We start from the raw sequence: 16,060 nt of genomic DNA, 5'->3' as shown, positions 1-16,060 counted from the left end.
ACCATGTTGCGACGGGCGTAAGAAATGCTTCTGGAAGACACCCGGAACGGCAAAAACCAGGAAAAGAGTACCTGGAAAGGGTAAAAGAATTTAGATGTACATTATGATTATTATTTTAGACAAATTACCTTCATTTTGTGTGGGTCATATTCAAATTTTGTTAAATAAACTAAATTATTGTAATGAATGAAAATTGTCACCAATTTCAATGAAAGAAAAGTCAGAACAAAACAGAGTTGCAGAAAAAGAGTGATGTCGTTGCATACTTTTCCAGGGAAATTAATTTGTATGGTTTTTTCCCGTCAACTGCGTGACAGGATGCTCAATATGGCGGTGCATAGGGCTGGCTATCTTCGGCGGGTGATAGGAGATACAGAATAAGACAGCGATAGTCAATTACAAATCAGGTGATCATTCTATTTGTAATTTTGACGTCTATGCAGAAGTTATCACACTTTCACAAACATCTTTTTTCTGAATGAAAAAGTAGTTTAGCAAAGAGGCAAATTGAGTTTCAGAGTGGGAGTTCAAGATGGCGGATTAGAAAGAGAAGCTGCCAACGTCAGTCACCTTGTCATTGCATCATAGTATAAATCTTTACGAATTTACTAACGCAATTTTGAAAATCGCTTTCATTTTTATAAATAAGATAAATATAGATAAAGAACAAATTCTGCTGGCCGATAATATTCCTCCCTGTGAAGTTATTACTCTACCAGTAAACAGAGGCATTTGTTATATTGTAGTTTCTGCAAAAAAAAAAAAAATACTTCTTTGCCTTCCCCTCTTCTCTCCATATTTGATCCCTGTCTCTCCTCCTCATCCTCTCCCTTTTACATTCTCGATTTTTCTATCTTCTACTAACACTTCTTCTCAACCTTCCTATATTCATCTTCATCTCCTTCCTTGCACATGCTTCCTCTGCTTCCCATCTTCCCCTCGCACTTTCTTCATTTTTATCTTCCTTTTCTACTCACACTTTCTTCCTTCTTCCTAAACCCCCCTTTCATATCTTCCCTTCTTGTATTCTCACTCCAAACTCTTACTTTCCTTTATCGAAAGGCTGACTAAACAATACATTTCGAACAAATTTCTCCAAAAAATTATATTTTGTGGAATAGGTAGGTGGTCCACTTCCCAGAATGAAAAGTACCCCGTGCCGAATTTCAAGCATTTCTCACCATAAATATGATTTTTAGAATAAGTCGGTCCCTGGTCCAATTCCCTAGAAGAAAAGTTTCTCAAAGTAGAAGTTACTCACGGAAGTACCCCTATACCAAATTTCAAGCAAATCGCACCATTCACTATTTTATTTAGAATAGGTCGGCCCCTGGTTCACTTGCAGGGCGAAGTTAGTGCCAGGGATCGAATCCCCTTCAAAGCAACTTTGAAAATTTAAAAATTTGTTTAATTAGAGAAAACAACATTTTCTAAGCGACCATTGATTTGTCAAACACTCCGTTTGTATTTCTGCCATGAAAGGGTTCTCATTGAAAATGTAGGCAAAATTAAAAAAAAAAATTGGAAGAGAGAAGATATAAGAAGATAGAAGCTCCTCTTATATTTTCTTCCGAAATATATCGCGCCTTTTATTAATTTTATTTAAAAAAAATGCTTTAGCTTTCAGCGGAGGAGAGACTGCATAGCTTCATTAATTATGCTTTGTTGTCAACTTCCCCAAAATTGAACTCCCCCACATCTAAGGAAAAAAGCCAAACATGCGAGATGGAACCACAGCGAACAGTGAATCTCCCACGAGGGGGCCAATCCCAACGACAGGAGATGAGACCTGTATACAAGCATGAACGAATAAAATACCCAAATGATTCATGGGGTTGTGTAGCGCAACCCTTTCAAGGGGTTGCCAGCGCAATTTATAGCTTCTCCAACCCAATTGTCAACCTCATCTATCTGTGGCGAATCCTTATGGAACTAGGGGCTGGGGCGAGATGGCCTCGAAGGTTCAATGTAGTCATATTAAATCTAGAGGATCGGGCTTATACCTTTATGGTGCTTGTTACCTGAACGGAGCGGATCTATGTATATCCAGCAATGTTCCGTTTTGACTACTAAGTGACATTTAAGAGAGAAATTAAGAGAAAATGGCGTGTCACTGCAATTAAGGTGAAACAAAGTTTGAAATGAGGTTTTGATCGACTTCATAATAATGGAAACGCAGTTAGCACCAAATGACCATCTAGCTAATTGGAGTTAGTATTTGATGCCAGTCATTTTGACGCAATAAGAGCCTTCAGTTTTGACTTTGACCTCTTTTCCTACGTCTTGAAATTTTTTTTTAGTAGGACATGAAAAAAAAACCTTAAAAATCAAAGTCGAAAAAAGTAAAGAAAAATGAAATTTCGTAGGCTCGAAAATTATTTGTTTGGATATGCGTAGTGGAACTTTTTTTCCTGAGCCCAAATCCTATCGCAATATCGGTGGCCCGGTATCGGTTAATAAATCGACCCAGTCTTATGTACATATATCATGGTAACCCATGAAAAAGTTGCCACGAAAATTATTTTCAACATTTTATAATAAAAAAATAACAATAAATCGCGCAATCCAAACTCCTCATGCCTTCTACCCAAGGACAAACTAGACGCTCAACAAATGTTGATTCACGCATGCTCATTGGAATTATAGCTGATATGGTAAAACAGTATATGTAAATATTATAAGTTTGGAAAGTATTCCACTATTTTTAATACTTTTGCACACAGGAAACGACCATTGGATTTTTACTGGCGGGTATTGGACATACCAACGGGTCACAGTTATTAGATAAAAACTTTTTGGTTGTAAAGCAAGATACATCAGTACAGGATATGGAACAATTTTTTACATATTTATATAGCCGAAAAAATGTAGGAATAATTTTTGTGGCAAGTGAAGTAAAACCATTTTTGACACAAGTCATATCGCGTGTAACCAAAACAATTCCAATTATCTTGGAAATTCCTACAAAAAAGACAATTGTAAAATCAGTTCAGCTGAAAAAGAATTTTAACAAATAGTGCGAGTATGGAAAAGAATAATAAATATTCAGATAAATATGTATAGGCCTTTAATATCGCTGAATCGTCTATATGATTTAGCAATAATGCACTTCAGGAATCGCGGCTACCGTGTCAATCGGAAACACCAAAGGATGCTAACCGTTGATCATCGGTTTTCCTTTATTTCAGCATGGTTAGACCCATGATTTATGGTTATGGCTACCTGTTCGTCTGCCGACGGGTATCGTTTTCGCTAGACTATTATGGACACATACAGTTCAAATACTTCATTCAATAATTTTTGGGCTAGAAATCCTTTTTCGGACGGATTTTATGGTATTAGACATTATTTAAATTGAGGCAAATTTCAGAAATCCTCGATAAATCGCTGTCTTCTTGTATTGTTCGAATCAATGAATTGTCGAATAAATAAACTCAAATGTTCTGTATGTAAAATCCTCTTTACAACTTCACTTGGAACTTGTGAAAATCAATCTGATTGACTGCGCCGCTTTTATATTCTCAGTTGCTTTGTTTTCAACGTTAACGACTGAATTTCGTTTCATTAATTTATTTATTAAACGAATCGAAATTATTTTGATTAGTTATTTTTGGGCTTTAACGAAACGAAATAGATTTGAATAGTTTGGTAATCATCTCTGATCGTTACTTGATGGCAGCAGGTACTTCCTTTTGTCGTCATTCACCATCAGGCCGATAATATTGTAACGAATTCTGGGGATTTCTGATATTTATGAACCTGCTAACGTTCGAATCGCTAAACTGTGAATAAATCACTCCAATAGTCAGTATTGCAAACTGGTCTTTATTTACATTACTTTGGGAGTAGTACTTCACAATTATACTTCACAACCAATAGCGTGTTTAAATCAAACTGATTAGTTATTACTCAGCTTGTGCTGCTTTTATACTCTTTGTTGCCTCGTCCGCTTATTTCTCCAAAGGTCTAGACGTTTCGCCTTCTAGAACTGTTGCATCTCCTGCTTGGTAATTTAGTTATATGTGTGTGTATGTGTGAGTAAGATCTTCGGCTGATGACTACATGTGTGTGTGTGAGATATCTCTTCACTTCGAGCTGCTGGTTATGTGTGTGCATGTACTTCTCGTCGCCTTCCATGTATGTGTGTAAATGAGGATTGATGTGTTCATGTACACAAGTGTGGCTTGATTTAATGTTTTTGTGTTGTGATTATTTACTAACAGCACAGTGATGCTAATATTCGCCACAATATCAATGTCTTCAGCATAAGCCGGTAATTGCGCGCTTTTATAGAATATTGTTCCAGAGCGGCACACTTTAGCTATTGAAAATCTGGTCGATGGTAGATTTACCAGGTCTGAAGCGACACTGATAAGGTCCAATCAGGTGATTCACGGTGGGCTTCTATCCTTCGCCCAATACGCTTGACAGGACCTTATATGCGATATTAAGAAGGCTGATTCCGCTATAGTTGGCGCAGTTTGCAGGACGCCCGCGACCATATTTTGCAAAGAAGCTGATGCCTGCGCCTGACCACTTCCTCGCTGTCGTATTCTAAAAGCTCCGCAGGCAATTCATCAGCGCCCAATGCCTTGCTTTTTTAACCTGAGTATTGCTATTCTGGATTCGTCTAATCAGGTGGGAGGACATTCATTCCACCATCATTGTTTGCGTGATTGTGCTCATCATATCTGGGCGATACATCGCTGCATCCATTTAGAAGAGCAGAGAAATGTTTCCACCATAATCTGGGTACTCTCTGGACTTCGGTTACAAGGTTGCCGTTTTTCTTCTTACAAGAGTTTGCCCGGACTTGAAACCTCCCGTCTGTCGCCGAGTTGTTCGGTAATTTGCTGGCGTTATTCCTAGTGAGCAGCTCCTCACACTCACGCCTTTCTGCCTCTGCTTTTTTCTTGCTAAAAATGCGTCGGGTTGAATTGTGCACTCACAGAGCAGGTGAACAGTCACTTGTAATTGAGAAAGCATCAAATGAAAATTCGAAAGCGTCAATTGTATTTGAGACTAGTCAGTTGTAAATGAGAATAGTCAGTAGACAATGGTAAAACATCAAATGGTTATGAGATCAATTTATTTTTTTATTGAGAACAGTAAGTTTTAAATAAGAATAGTGGGTCGATTGTAAATGCGAAAGCGACACTTCAATGTGAGAATAGTCAATTGTTAATAAAAAAACTTCAATTGCAAATGCGAAAGCGTTACAACATCCAATTTTTAGTCACTATTATTTTCATTTATTAACTGAAACTTATTTTTTTTTTTTGATATAATTTTAATTTATTTTTTAGGACTTCATAGCCAATATAATTAAAACAACAGACATATTTATATTAAAAAAAGTAATAATAATAATACAAAAAAAAAAAAACGTTAACAATCGATAATCGATGAAATATTCAAACTTCATGCTTGTAAAAAACAAAAAACAAAAAAATATATTAACTTCAAACAATTAGTAATAATTTTTAATTCTTGTTTGTAAATAGAAAAGCTAAACGAAACAAAAAACAATTAATTAGCCAATTCAAACTTTAGTTATAGCATAGCTTAGAATTTAGCTTAGGTAGCAAAAGCCAGAGCGCATTTACAAATAGTACAAATTTTATAAAAGCAATGTGCTAATATTTATTTGAATATTTTTCTCTCTATCCCTTTTGCTATCTCTTATTTTATCATATCCACAACGCAGGGCTCGAATCGTGATCGCATCGTGTGGACATACAACGCACCGCTGGCACCTCACCAAATACAACAATTGCAGCAGCAGCAACAGCTGCAGCAACAACAACAACAGTATTCAAGCACAACACATTATGGCGGCCACAATAACTCATCACCGAATTCGCATTCACACTCGCACTCACATTCACATTCGCATTCGAGTTCAATAAGTTCATCGCCACAACATTCAGCTGACAGTCCCGCCTCACCAACATCCGTATCAAGTTCGGTAATGTCATCATCAGGCTCTAAAGGTGCACTTGGTATTGGTGGCGCATATGCATTGAGTAATAGCAATAACAATGGTGGCGGAAATAATCATCATCAGCAACAACAACATTTAACAGCTAATGCAGCTAATGGCGGCACAAGTGGCGGTACGAGTGCAACAACAGCAACAACAGCTTTACAAACGGGTTTGTTACAATGTCCTACTGGTAATGGTAGTGGTAGTTTTGGTAATGGTGGTAATGGTAATGCTAATGGTAGTGATTGTGGTGGTGGTGGTCGTAATAATAGTCTTGCAGGTGGTGCCGGTTGCGATCATAGCGTTTCCGAAGCCATCTCAAATATTTCTAGTCCCGACTATCAGGACGATGATAATTTATTGAGTTCTCGCGATCTTGCAGGCGGCATGGTACTTAGTGATCCCAGTGATTCGGATTCAACAATACTTGTATCGGATGCGGCAGCGCGACAAAAGCATCAACAACAGCAACAATTACAACAACATGCTCAAGCTTTACATCAACAACACTTACAACAGCAAATTCAGCAACAACAAAAGGGTACTGGTGTACAACAACAGAACTCTGAACAGCATAAATTAGTGATACAGGTGCGTGGCATCGACAATAGTAATAGCGCTTCACCACATTCGGCATACTCAACCGAATTGAAATATTCAGAAGATGAATTGGGCAACACATTGACTGAAGAGCCCTTGAATACTGTGCTGTTGGCAGCGGGCGGTGATATTGCCGGTACGGGTCGTGATTCATCGCCACCTGTTTCGGATGATGGCAGCGACGTTGAGTCAATACATTCCTATCATTATTCACCAAAGGCCGTGGATATGCCGTCGGCGATACGGCTGGCAAAAAGACTGTACTCATTGGATGGTTTTAAGAAGAGTGACGTTTCGCGACACCTCAGTAAAAAGTGAGTAATTTTCAAATATAGATATATATAATTTAAATATAACGGCCTTCCGAGGTCTTTTTTTCAATCTAGTCACTTTAAAATCAATGTAGAGGTGGAACATTTTATAGAATGGCTTAAAACATACTTTGTGGTTTGCATAAAAGTGAACCACGTCTCCAAAGGCAATGTCCGTAGTACCGTAGACTACGTAAAGACTACAAGCCCATTAGTTTCACATCTTTTTACTCAAAACCCTAGGGAGATACATAGACGTATATATGAAGTCAAATATGAATGAAGTAATGAGTATAGAGAAGACCCTTGAAGTTTTCCTGGACATAAGCGGGACTGTCAACAATGTTTCCAAAGGTTTTAAGTTGTAGAAAGACTACCTCGCAAGGGGCTCTATGTAAAGCCACAAAATCAATGAAAGGAGTATGCCGCAGGAGGGGATATATTCACAACTGCTGTGGACGATGGTAATCAACCAACTGCTCAGGCGATTCTAAGAGCGACCCATCAAGCTTACGGCGTCGGCTTAACCGCCACCACCAAATCTAGTCTTGGTTCGGATTCTACACACAGAGAAAAACTATTGTAAAATTAACTTGAATTCGCGCATACCACAACTAAAACTTGGCATAATTAACCTACTAAGTTTTTTTCATCATCTTAATAAATAATAACTAAATTAGGTAATAAATTGCCTAAGCTTTGTTTCCATTGTCGAGCATAAATTGTGTAAGTACTTTGTTAGGAGGTAAAAGTTTCTTGGGCCCTATACAAAATTCTTTAACTAAGTCAACTTTGTTCGATTTACAATTATTTGTTCTCTGTGTGTAGGATTGATGGTATGAAACGCATGCGGGTGTGGGCGAAGAAAGTCTCCAGATTGCGCCCGGCCATTTTTTCAATTGCTATGTGTAACCAACACCTCTAATAGCAGCATCCATATGGTCCAGCCCAGTTGAAACTACATAAATTTAAACTCGTGTTAGAGGACTTTTTTGACCATTTGTGAGTTTGGGGGCCTATTACACGAGGCGTTGCACTATTAACACAACACTAACCTCACTGTATGCATGCAAGATCGAGCTAGGATATGCGTTTATTTACGGCAATTGTCAAATAAATTATTTACTAGGGGGTTCTAGGTTGATGGACAGCCACCCAAAAACTTACTTAGGAAAAAAACTAAGTAGATGGGCTATGCAAGAACATAGCGTTAACAACTACAACAAGTCTTAAAGCGTCGGGGCGGCTTGAGTGTGGGCCATATAGCAGTTAGTAGTTTATCGTCATATAAAACAGGGCAAAAAAACTCGTGCGTGAGCTTCGTAAGAAACCAGACTACATGGTCTCGTGCCAGAGGTTCAAAGAAACGTGGAGTTGGCGCACGGGTAGTTATAAATTAACCAAATACTACTGTAATAAAAATTTAATAATAACTTGGCGCTATATACATACCTCCGAAGAAGATAAGGCCGAGCTTTTCTTCAATTTATTTTGCTTTAAATTGGCGAATTTTAAATTGGTGGACCTACAAGTTTTATGCCGATGCCAAACCGAGAACGCATAACATAAAAGCCTTTATAGGCTGTAATCATGACATTCAATTGTCCACCGATCTATCTCATTAATGGAAACGGCATCCTAGTGTGCAATTAGAATTGTGATTTGGGACATAGGGGCATGAACAGAAGAAGGAAAGCTAGGCTCCCTTTTTGAATTTTGGCAAACCCATTCTCGGGCAGACAAAGTCTGCCGGGTACACTAACCTAGGACAAACGTGATGGTCGATAGGCTAACAGCGCGTGGATGTTCTTACAATGCAGGGATCCATCAAGGTTTCTTTGAATTCACTGAGCAAGGCTCATGCTATTGTTGTTGTTGTTGCAGCGATAAGGACACTCCCCGAAGGTTTTGGGGAGTGTTATCGATGTTGATGGTTCTTTGCTGGATATAGATCCGGTACGTTCCAGTACAACCACCGCTAAAGTACTCGCCCGACCATTTCGGGAAAGACTTAGTACGACCACATGGAACCTTCTAGGGCATCCCGCTCCCCCCAATCTCTAGATCCATGAGGGGTAGCCAGAGCCTCAGCTGCTAAAGAAACAAGATTCGCCACGGGTAGGTAAGGTTGTCAATTGGGCTGGGGAGGCTATAAATTGCGTTGGCAACTCCTTGAAAAGGTTGCGCTACACAACCCCATGAATCAGTTTGGTATTTTAGTCGCCGCTTACGATAGGCATACCTAAGCCCCCTAACTCGCTGGGCCCATGATGGGTGGAAGCGATTGCAGTCCTTTAGAATTTATAGGAACATGATACATATAGGCCCAGAAAAAGCCCGTTAACATCGACAACACTCTATTCAGCACATTTGAAAGAGTTTTTAGATCTATTACAACAACAACAACAATTTTTTTTTAAATAAACTCTGTTGTATTCATTTTGAGAAAATGTTGGTTATCCAGAGATATTCCACCCTTATAAAAAATCCTTAACTTAATTTGTGAGTTTGAGCTCAATCTGTCGGCCACGCGAATATATAGCAAAATTGGCTATATTCGTCTGCGATCATTATTCTTGTTACAGAAATGTTTGTTGCTATTTTTCTCATTACTTGCTAAACGTATTGAATTGTTTACTACATTTCAGCAATGATTTCAGTCGTGCTGTCGCGGATGAATACCTGAAGTATTTTAATTTCGAAAAGAAAACGCTTGATCAATCGTTACGCGAATTTCTGCAACAATTCTCACTGTCGGGTGAAACGCAGGAGCGCGAACGTGTGTTAGTGCATTTTTCAAAACGCTTTCTAGACTGCAACCCGGGTACATTTAACTCTCAAGGTAAGTGGAATTCGTTTTACTTTATTATGATTGTCGGCCTGGCCTCTCTCTTTGTTGAATAATCTTTAAACAGGTGTTTTACCGACGGTCAGCTATCACTTACTCGAATGCTGATATTCGACTTCACACATATTCTTACTCTCCATCGTTCTGATGTTAAAGCCCCGTCACATAAGCAGTTTTTTTTTATAGATGCGTTTAAATCAATCTCATGCGTTATGAGTATATTGCACGAATTTTTATGGAGAACGGTAGATTGAGTGACACTGGCGCCATCTGACATGAAAAAGTAAAAACTGCAATATAACGATTACGACACAAAATATGTTGGCAAGTATTTTTGTGATATAGGGAGAATGTTTATAACAGTGCTACGCAAAATTTTGTATGTGAATGGGCAAGGCGCAATAAACTTCAATTGTCAAGTCTGAAGTTACTTCATATTTATAAACGCAACATCTTTGGTGATTGTGACGATGTTACTGAAATGCATAAGCTTGTATTAAACGCATCTATGTATATGAAAAATTTCATTGTGCCGCGGCCTTTATCCAGGTTGCTACGCCAAATGCTCAGCGACTACGAAAGAGAATAAGAATACGTGTGAATTGAGTGCGTACAATTGTATCACTATTTGCCGGCCATTGCTCTACAACAATAATAAGGGACGGACAGTTGCTTAAGTGGATTATCGAAGTCATCATAGGGCCCGACATTATTGAACTCTCGCCTAGTTATTGTCAAAATTTTATATTTGTATTCATTGTTATCTTTTCTTCCCTTAGACGCTGTTCATACTTTAACTTGCGCCATAATGTTGCTGAATACCGACTTACAATTCCAAAGTAGCGGGCGTAAAATGACTTGTTCTGAATTCATCGAAAACCTCGCTGAACTCAATGATGGTGAAAATTTCCCCAAAGACGTATTAAAGCATCTATATCAGGCCATTAAGACGCAACCTTTGGAATGGGCGCTGTAAGAATAAAGCAAAATTATTATAATGCGAAGCCTTTTGACACGAGTCGATTTTTGGCGTTCAACCATCAACTGTATTATAATTTTATTTGAACGTAAAAAGATGGTCTCGTGTAAAACAATCCTAACAGTTCTATTTCGATTGTCGTTCAGCTTCTCAATCGTGGATCTGCAAAAATGTAAAGTGATTGCTCTTTCGCATACGCAATAAGAGCACAATTGTGCTATGGACTGCAGCAAAAAGCAATAAAAAATTTTTTTTTATTATTAATATTAGGCAATGATGCACAACGACCTAATGTTGACTAGACTTTAACTGGTCGACAACATAATATTTATTTATTTATTTCAATAAGTCAATGGACTTCAATCCTTACAGACTATGATACAAACTAAAATTAAGAGATAATTATTTGAAAAATAATACATGCTACTTAGAAAGCAGATTTTAAAATATTTAACAGTTTCGCTTTTGGAGCAGAAAAGTATAGAGTTACAACAGTACTGATAGTTCCAATAAATATGGACAGTCCTATCCAATAAATATGGACAGTCAACAGACCCATTAATAATATCATACGTAAATGACAAGCAAAGTATTGATCTGCGATTTTCTAAAGACTTAAGGCTTAAAAGCAGAAGTCGCGCAGAGTACGCGGGTGTAGGATCTGAGAAGTTTAAAGGACGAAGGCCATATTTGAGAGACATTTTTTGTATTCTTTCAATTCTGGTAATAGCAGTTTGACTACTTGGTCTCCAAATAAAAACGCCATATTCCAGATGAGACCTAACAAAAGACGTGTAAGGTAGCTTAAACTTGTAGGGATCACAGAATTTGGCAGCATTGCGTCTCACAAAGCCAAGCATAGAATATGATTCAGAGGTTATGAAATTTATGTGCTTTCTAAAAGAAAGCTTATTGTCAAAGACAACACCAAGGTCCTTAATCTCATTAACACATTGAAGCTCACAATTAGAAATACTATAATTTGTAGTTAGAAGATCAATTGATTTCGAGTAGGTCATTTGAAAGCATTTGGACGGATTCAAAGTGATACGAGAGTTCAGGCACCATTGATGCAACTTACTAATATCATTCTGCAACATTAAGACATCATCTGGCGTCTTAATGGCAGAAAATAGCTTTAATTTATCGGAGTATAGCAAACACTTCGTGAATGAAAAGCAACTACTTACATCATTAATAAATAAGATAAATAAAAGTGGCTACAAACGGACTAGACGAATGTCCATCTATGTAAATAACACACTGTCTGTTACTTAAATAAGACTCTATCCATAAAAGAAACGAACAGTGGAAACCAAGGCAGCCTAATTTTTTAATTAAAACACTATGATGGATTCTGTCCAAAGCTTTTGAAAAGTCAGTATAAATGCAATCAACCTGAAAACCTGCAGAAAAAGATTCAACACAATATTCACTAAAAACAGCAAGATTAGAAACTGTTGATCTACCAGCGACAAAGCCATGCTGGAAGTGAGATATTAAAGACTTAACCGCAAGACTCAACTTGGCATTAACAGCATGCTCAAAAATTTTGGAAATGGTAGAAAGCTTTGATATAGGTCTGTAATTACGCACATCATTTTTGTTACCACTTTTAAAGACGGGGGTAATAGAGGTGAGCTTCCACTCGTTTGTGAATGTACCGGACGATAGAGATTTATTAAAAATTATTCTTAAAGGAAAAACTAGAGTCGAGCAGTTTTTTAACAGGATTGAAGAAAACCCATCAACGACTGTTTGAGACGAAGATTTAAGTTTGATAATAGCATTGCTAATATCATCAGAAGAGAGACAGACTGCACCAAAGTTTAGAGCAGTGTTAAGATTCGTAGAGGCAGATAACTATCGTCGGCAGCAAAATTTGACTTAAAAAACTCCGCAAATAAGTTGGCTGTATCACATGGTGTTCGCGCTGAGTGGCCATCAAGGAAGACTCCAGACGGTATACTGGAGCAACCTTTTTTGGACTTGATATAGCTCCAAAATGTTTCCGATTCAATTTAATATTAGACTCGATTATATGAATATAGCTGGTATACAGAAGCGTATCCAAATTATTAAATTTCTTCAAATATTGCTTGTACTTAGTGAAGAACAAATGATGCTTCGTATGTTTAAACATACTGACTGTTCATTTCAGTTTAAGCGGTCAAAGTGGCAAGGCATGGTGTTTAAAATCGCACTAAAAAGTAAGATCTATGGTGGTTGACCCTTCAGCTTATTGCTATATACGATAACTCTTTAGATATTTAAATTATTTTTACTTCATAACGGCAGCGGATTAAGAGTCCCTACACCTAGATCGAAATGCAATGTAGGTTACAAAAGCGACGGATTTTGTATTGCAATGACCAAGTGAGAGTTTGTAAGTTCCCTGTGCCAAAAAAATAAGTTTGGCCGAAACTCTTTTTAATATACAGAAGTATAAGTAGTTTGTCTAGTCTTTGTCCAAAGCAATCAGTAAAGACTTGCCTTAACTGTTCAGTATGCTTTGGTGCGACCTCGAAAAGTGTCATAAAGTTTTGATAATAGCACCATGTTTGGCAAGATCTACTTATTCAATACTTTCATGCCGGGCTGTCAAAATTTACAATACAATAGATTCGAAATCAACGATTGCACTGATTACTTGATTCGACATTCAAATTAAAATCTACAATTAATTTTGGGCAAAAGTTAAGAATCATCGAATGCAATCGACTTGACTGTAAACACTTCAATTGCAATCAATGCAAATTTAGCTTATCGGGAAGTTACTTAAATTTCAATTACAAAATCCGTGCCGGCCAGCCTGTCAAGTCAAGCTAAATAAAACCGTTTGAAAATAAAAATCTCAATCTAACCTTTATTCATGAGCTTTTATGTCCGGGAATGTAAATCCGTTACGACTGACCTTTGTGGGTTTTAAAAGAAGATATAAGTATTACAATTATGAAGTTTAAGTTGAAATTGCACTTTGCTTTCGGCTTGCAAGTTTACAGCGTTGATAAGCGTTCAAAACTAATGATACAAAGGATCAGAAAATGCTCTAAAAGGTTCTCGTAACTGTACAGTGTACGATTGCTGTTTTCCGCAGCTGTCTGTTTTCGTTTGTTGGCTTACTGAATTCTCAACGACTTATGTCGTTATGTGAGAGTAATTTTGAAAAATTATTGCTACAGAAGGCAAAGAGCGTTTTAACCGTAAGTATGTGATTCGTTGTATTCCAGCTCCTCACTACGCTTACCTTTATTTTGTTTCTTCTTCACTGAAATAAATTTGAGGAAAAATAGAAAATGATTGTTTTTGCGAGTGATAGCATTTACGATTTCTGATTGTAGCGGAAACATGATTGTAATTTCTGACTTACAAATGATTGTAGATTGTAATTTGTATCATTTGATTAAAATCGAATGCGCTTCGTGCGTTTCTGGGTGCAGGAGGATATTTCAGTACGTAGTTGCGTATTAGATTTGTGTTTTAATTATCTTTTAATTTTTTATAAAAGACACAAAGCCATTTAGAGTCAATATATAATCCTGTTATGCAGATTATTAGAGTAGGTGATCTATGTCAAGGGTCCAAAAGGTTGATGAGAGTACACGCACTTGGGGGTATTATATAATGCTCATAAAACCCGATGCTAATTAGTCGATACGTTGTTGTTGTTGTTGTAGCAGTACCTCGTCCTATCCAATAGGTGTGATCACTGACAAATTGTCATCAATATCCTCTTACAGGAGTTCGAGGAAACTTGCAGTTTCAACAGGGTTATACCGAAGAGATATGGGTGTTAGAGGCTTTGGTTTCGCATTGCAATTGAAAAGGTGGTTGGTGTCATGTGGGGACATGTTACAAGCGGTACATAAATTGGGCATGTCGGAGTTAATTTGGATAAGTAAGAGTTTAACCTGTTACAGTATCCATATCGAAGTTGAGTTAGAGTGGCGCGCGTCTTCCTGGGGTGGTTTGTTTTCTCAACTGCACAACTGCATGCATAGGGTATCTGAGAACTTTTAACGTTTTTTCGTTTATGTTTTTAAAGGCCTTTTTGTGCTGCTTTTCTTCAAACAGCTGACTTCTTGAGTGACGATTTTAGTCATAGTACTTACTAAGGTGGCTCCTTACGTTCATTTTTCTCCTTAACTAATGGGGAGTCGATACTTCGAAGACAGATACTCGGCCCCGCCGGGTTTTGCTATGAATAACAACCTTCGAAAAATTGTCTTCCTATTTTATTTAGAAGCGTGAACGACATTTGGAATATATCATAAATTTAAATTTATAAATGTTTTTTTATAATCATTTTTATTAAAGCGATGAGGATGCTACTGAATTGCAAAAACAACGCACTGATAACAATATGAGCAATAGCACAACAAACAATCAATTAGGACAAAATCCCTTCTTAGACATACCAGAGTCATCAACGGCGATTGAATATAAAAAGGGCTATGTTATGCGGAAGTGTTGTTACGATTCCAATTACAAGAAGAGTGAGTTGAGAACTTAATGAGCAAAATTTCTTAAATTAATGCTAATTATGTATATTTCTTTCATAGCACCATTCGGTAAGCGTTCCTGGAAGATGTTCTATTGTACATTGCGTGATTTAGTGTTGTTTCTGCATAAAGATGAGCATGGGTTCCGTAAAAGTCAGGTAAGAAGTTTTTATAGTTTTTTTTTTATAGCATTAGCGCATCATACAAAAGATTAATGTAGATGCGACTTTAGGTATGGCTAATGGCTCTTGCCAACACTGCTCCTTAGCCTCAAATAACCCGTGCAAATGATGTATATCCATACTAGGGCTGTGAACTGCATCCGGATTTTTCAACTATCGGGATAAACCGGATTTTCGAATAACCGAATAGCTAAGCATGGAATCCGGCTATCCAGATTCATAAATGGAAAATACGGATATCCGCTGTTCGGATATCCGGATACGTAAACGGAAAATACAGATATCCGTATGTCCGGATACTGGAATATAAAAGCTAAATATCTGCATATCAGAATTGACCCAAGCAAACATCGAAAAATTATTCACAAAATATGTTTGTAGATTATAAAACTAGCGTCAAAAATTAAAAAGCTACAATTTTCCAAACAAGTGAAAATAAGAACAGCGCCATTTGTTTATATTCAGGCCTGTTCTGAATTCCGACTCGTTTTGAAAAGTAAAACCAGGCTGATTCCGAGTAGATTTCTTATTGGTGTTCTCAATTCCGATTGAAACAAATCGATTCTAAGTCGATTTCGAATCGTTTTCATTTCGAGTCGATAACACTGGTCGAAGGCCAAAATTTACCAGAGACGCCGTTATGAAATTCGTA

At 37.5% G+C, this 16,060-nt stretch overlaps 1 protein-coding gene across 6 annotated transcripts in view; it reads left to right on the top strand.

Annotated features, from left to right (window-relative positions):
* Window positions 1–16,060, top strand: part of Efa6 (Exchange factor for Arf 6) — a 340,573-nt gene that overhangs the window by 231,983 nt on the left and 92,530 nt on the right. For all 6 annotated transcript variants that reach the window (XR_010948410.1, XR_010948411.1, XR_010948413.1 and 3 more), the window contains exons 6-10: window positions 5,708–6,900; window positions 9,546–9,739; window positions 10,525–10,717; window positions 15,042–15,220; window positions 15,287–15,384. Coding sequence is in view for 1 of the 6 variants with exons in the window: in XM_067759023.1 (XP_067615124.1) it covers window positions 5,708–6,900; window positions 9,546–9,739; window positions 10,525–10,717; window positions 15,042–15,220; window positions 15,287–15,384 (1,857 nt within the window). In the remaining 5 variants the exon portion in view is untranslated. The remainder of the gene's footprint in view (window positions 1–5,707; window positions 6,901–9,545; window positions 9,740–10,524; window positions 10,718–15,041; window positions 15,221–15,286; window positions 15,385–16,060) is intronic.

Source organism: Eurosta solidaginis, chromosome 1 (genome assembly GCF_040869045.1).
Source record: "Eurosta solidaginis isolate ZX-2024a chromosome 1, ASM4086904v1, whole genome shotgun sequence".
Taxonomy (NCBI): domain Eukaryota; kingdom Metazoa; phylum Arthropoda; class Insecta; order Diptera; family Tephritidae; genus Eurosta; species Eurosta solidaginis.
This window is presented reverse-complemented; position numbering and strand designations above follow the sequence as displayed.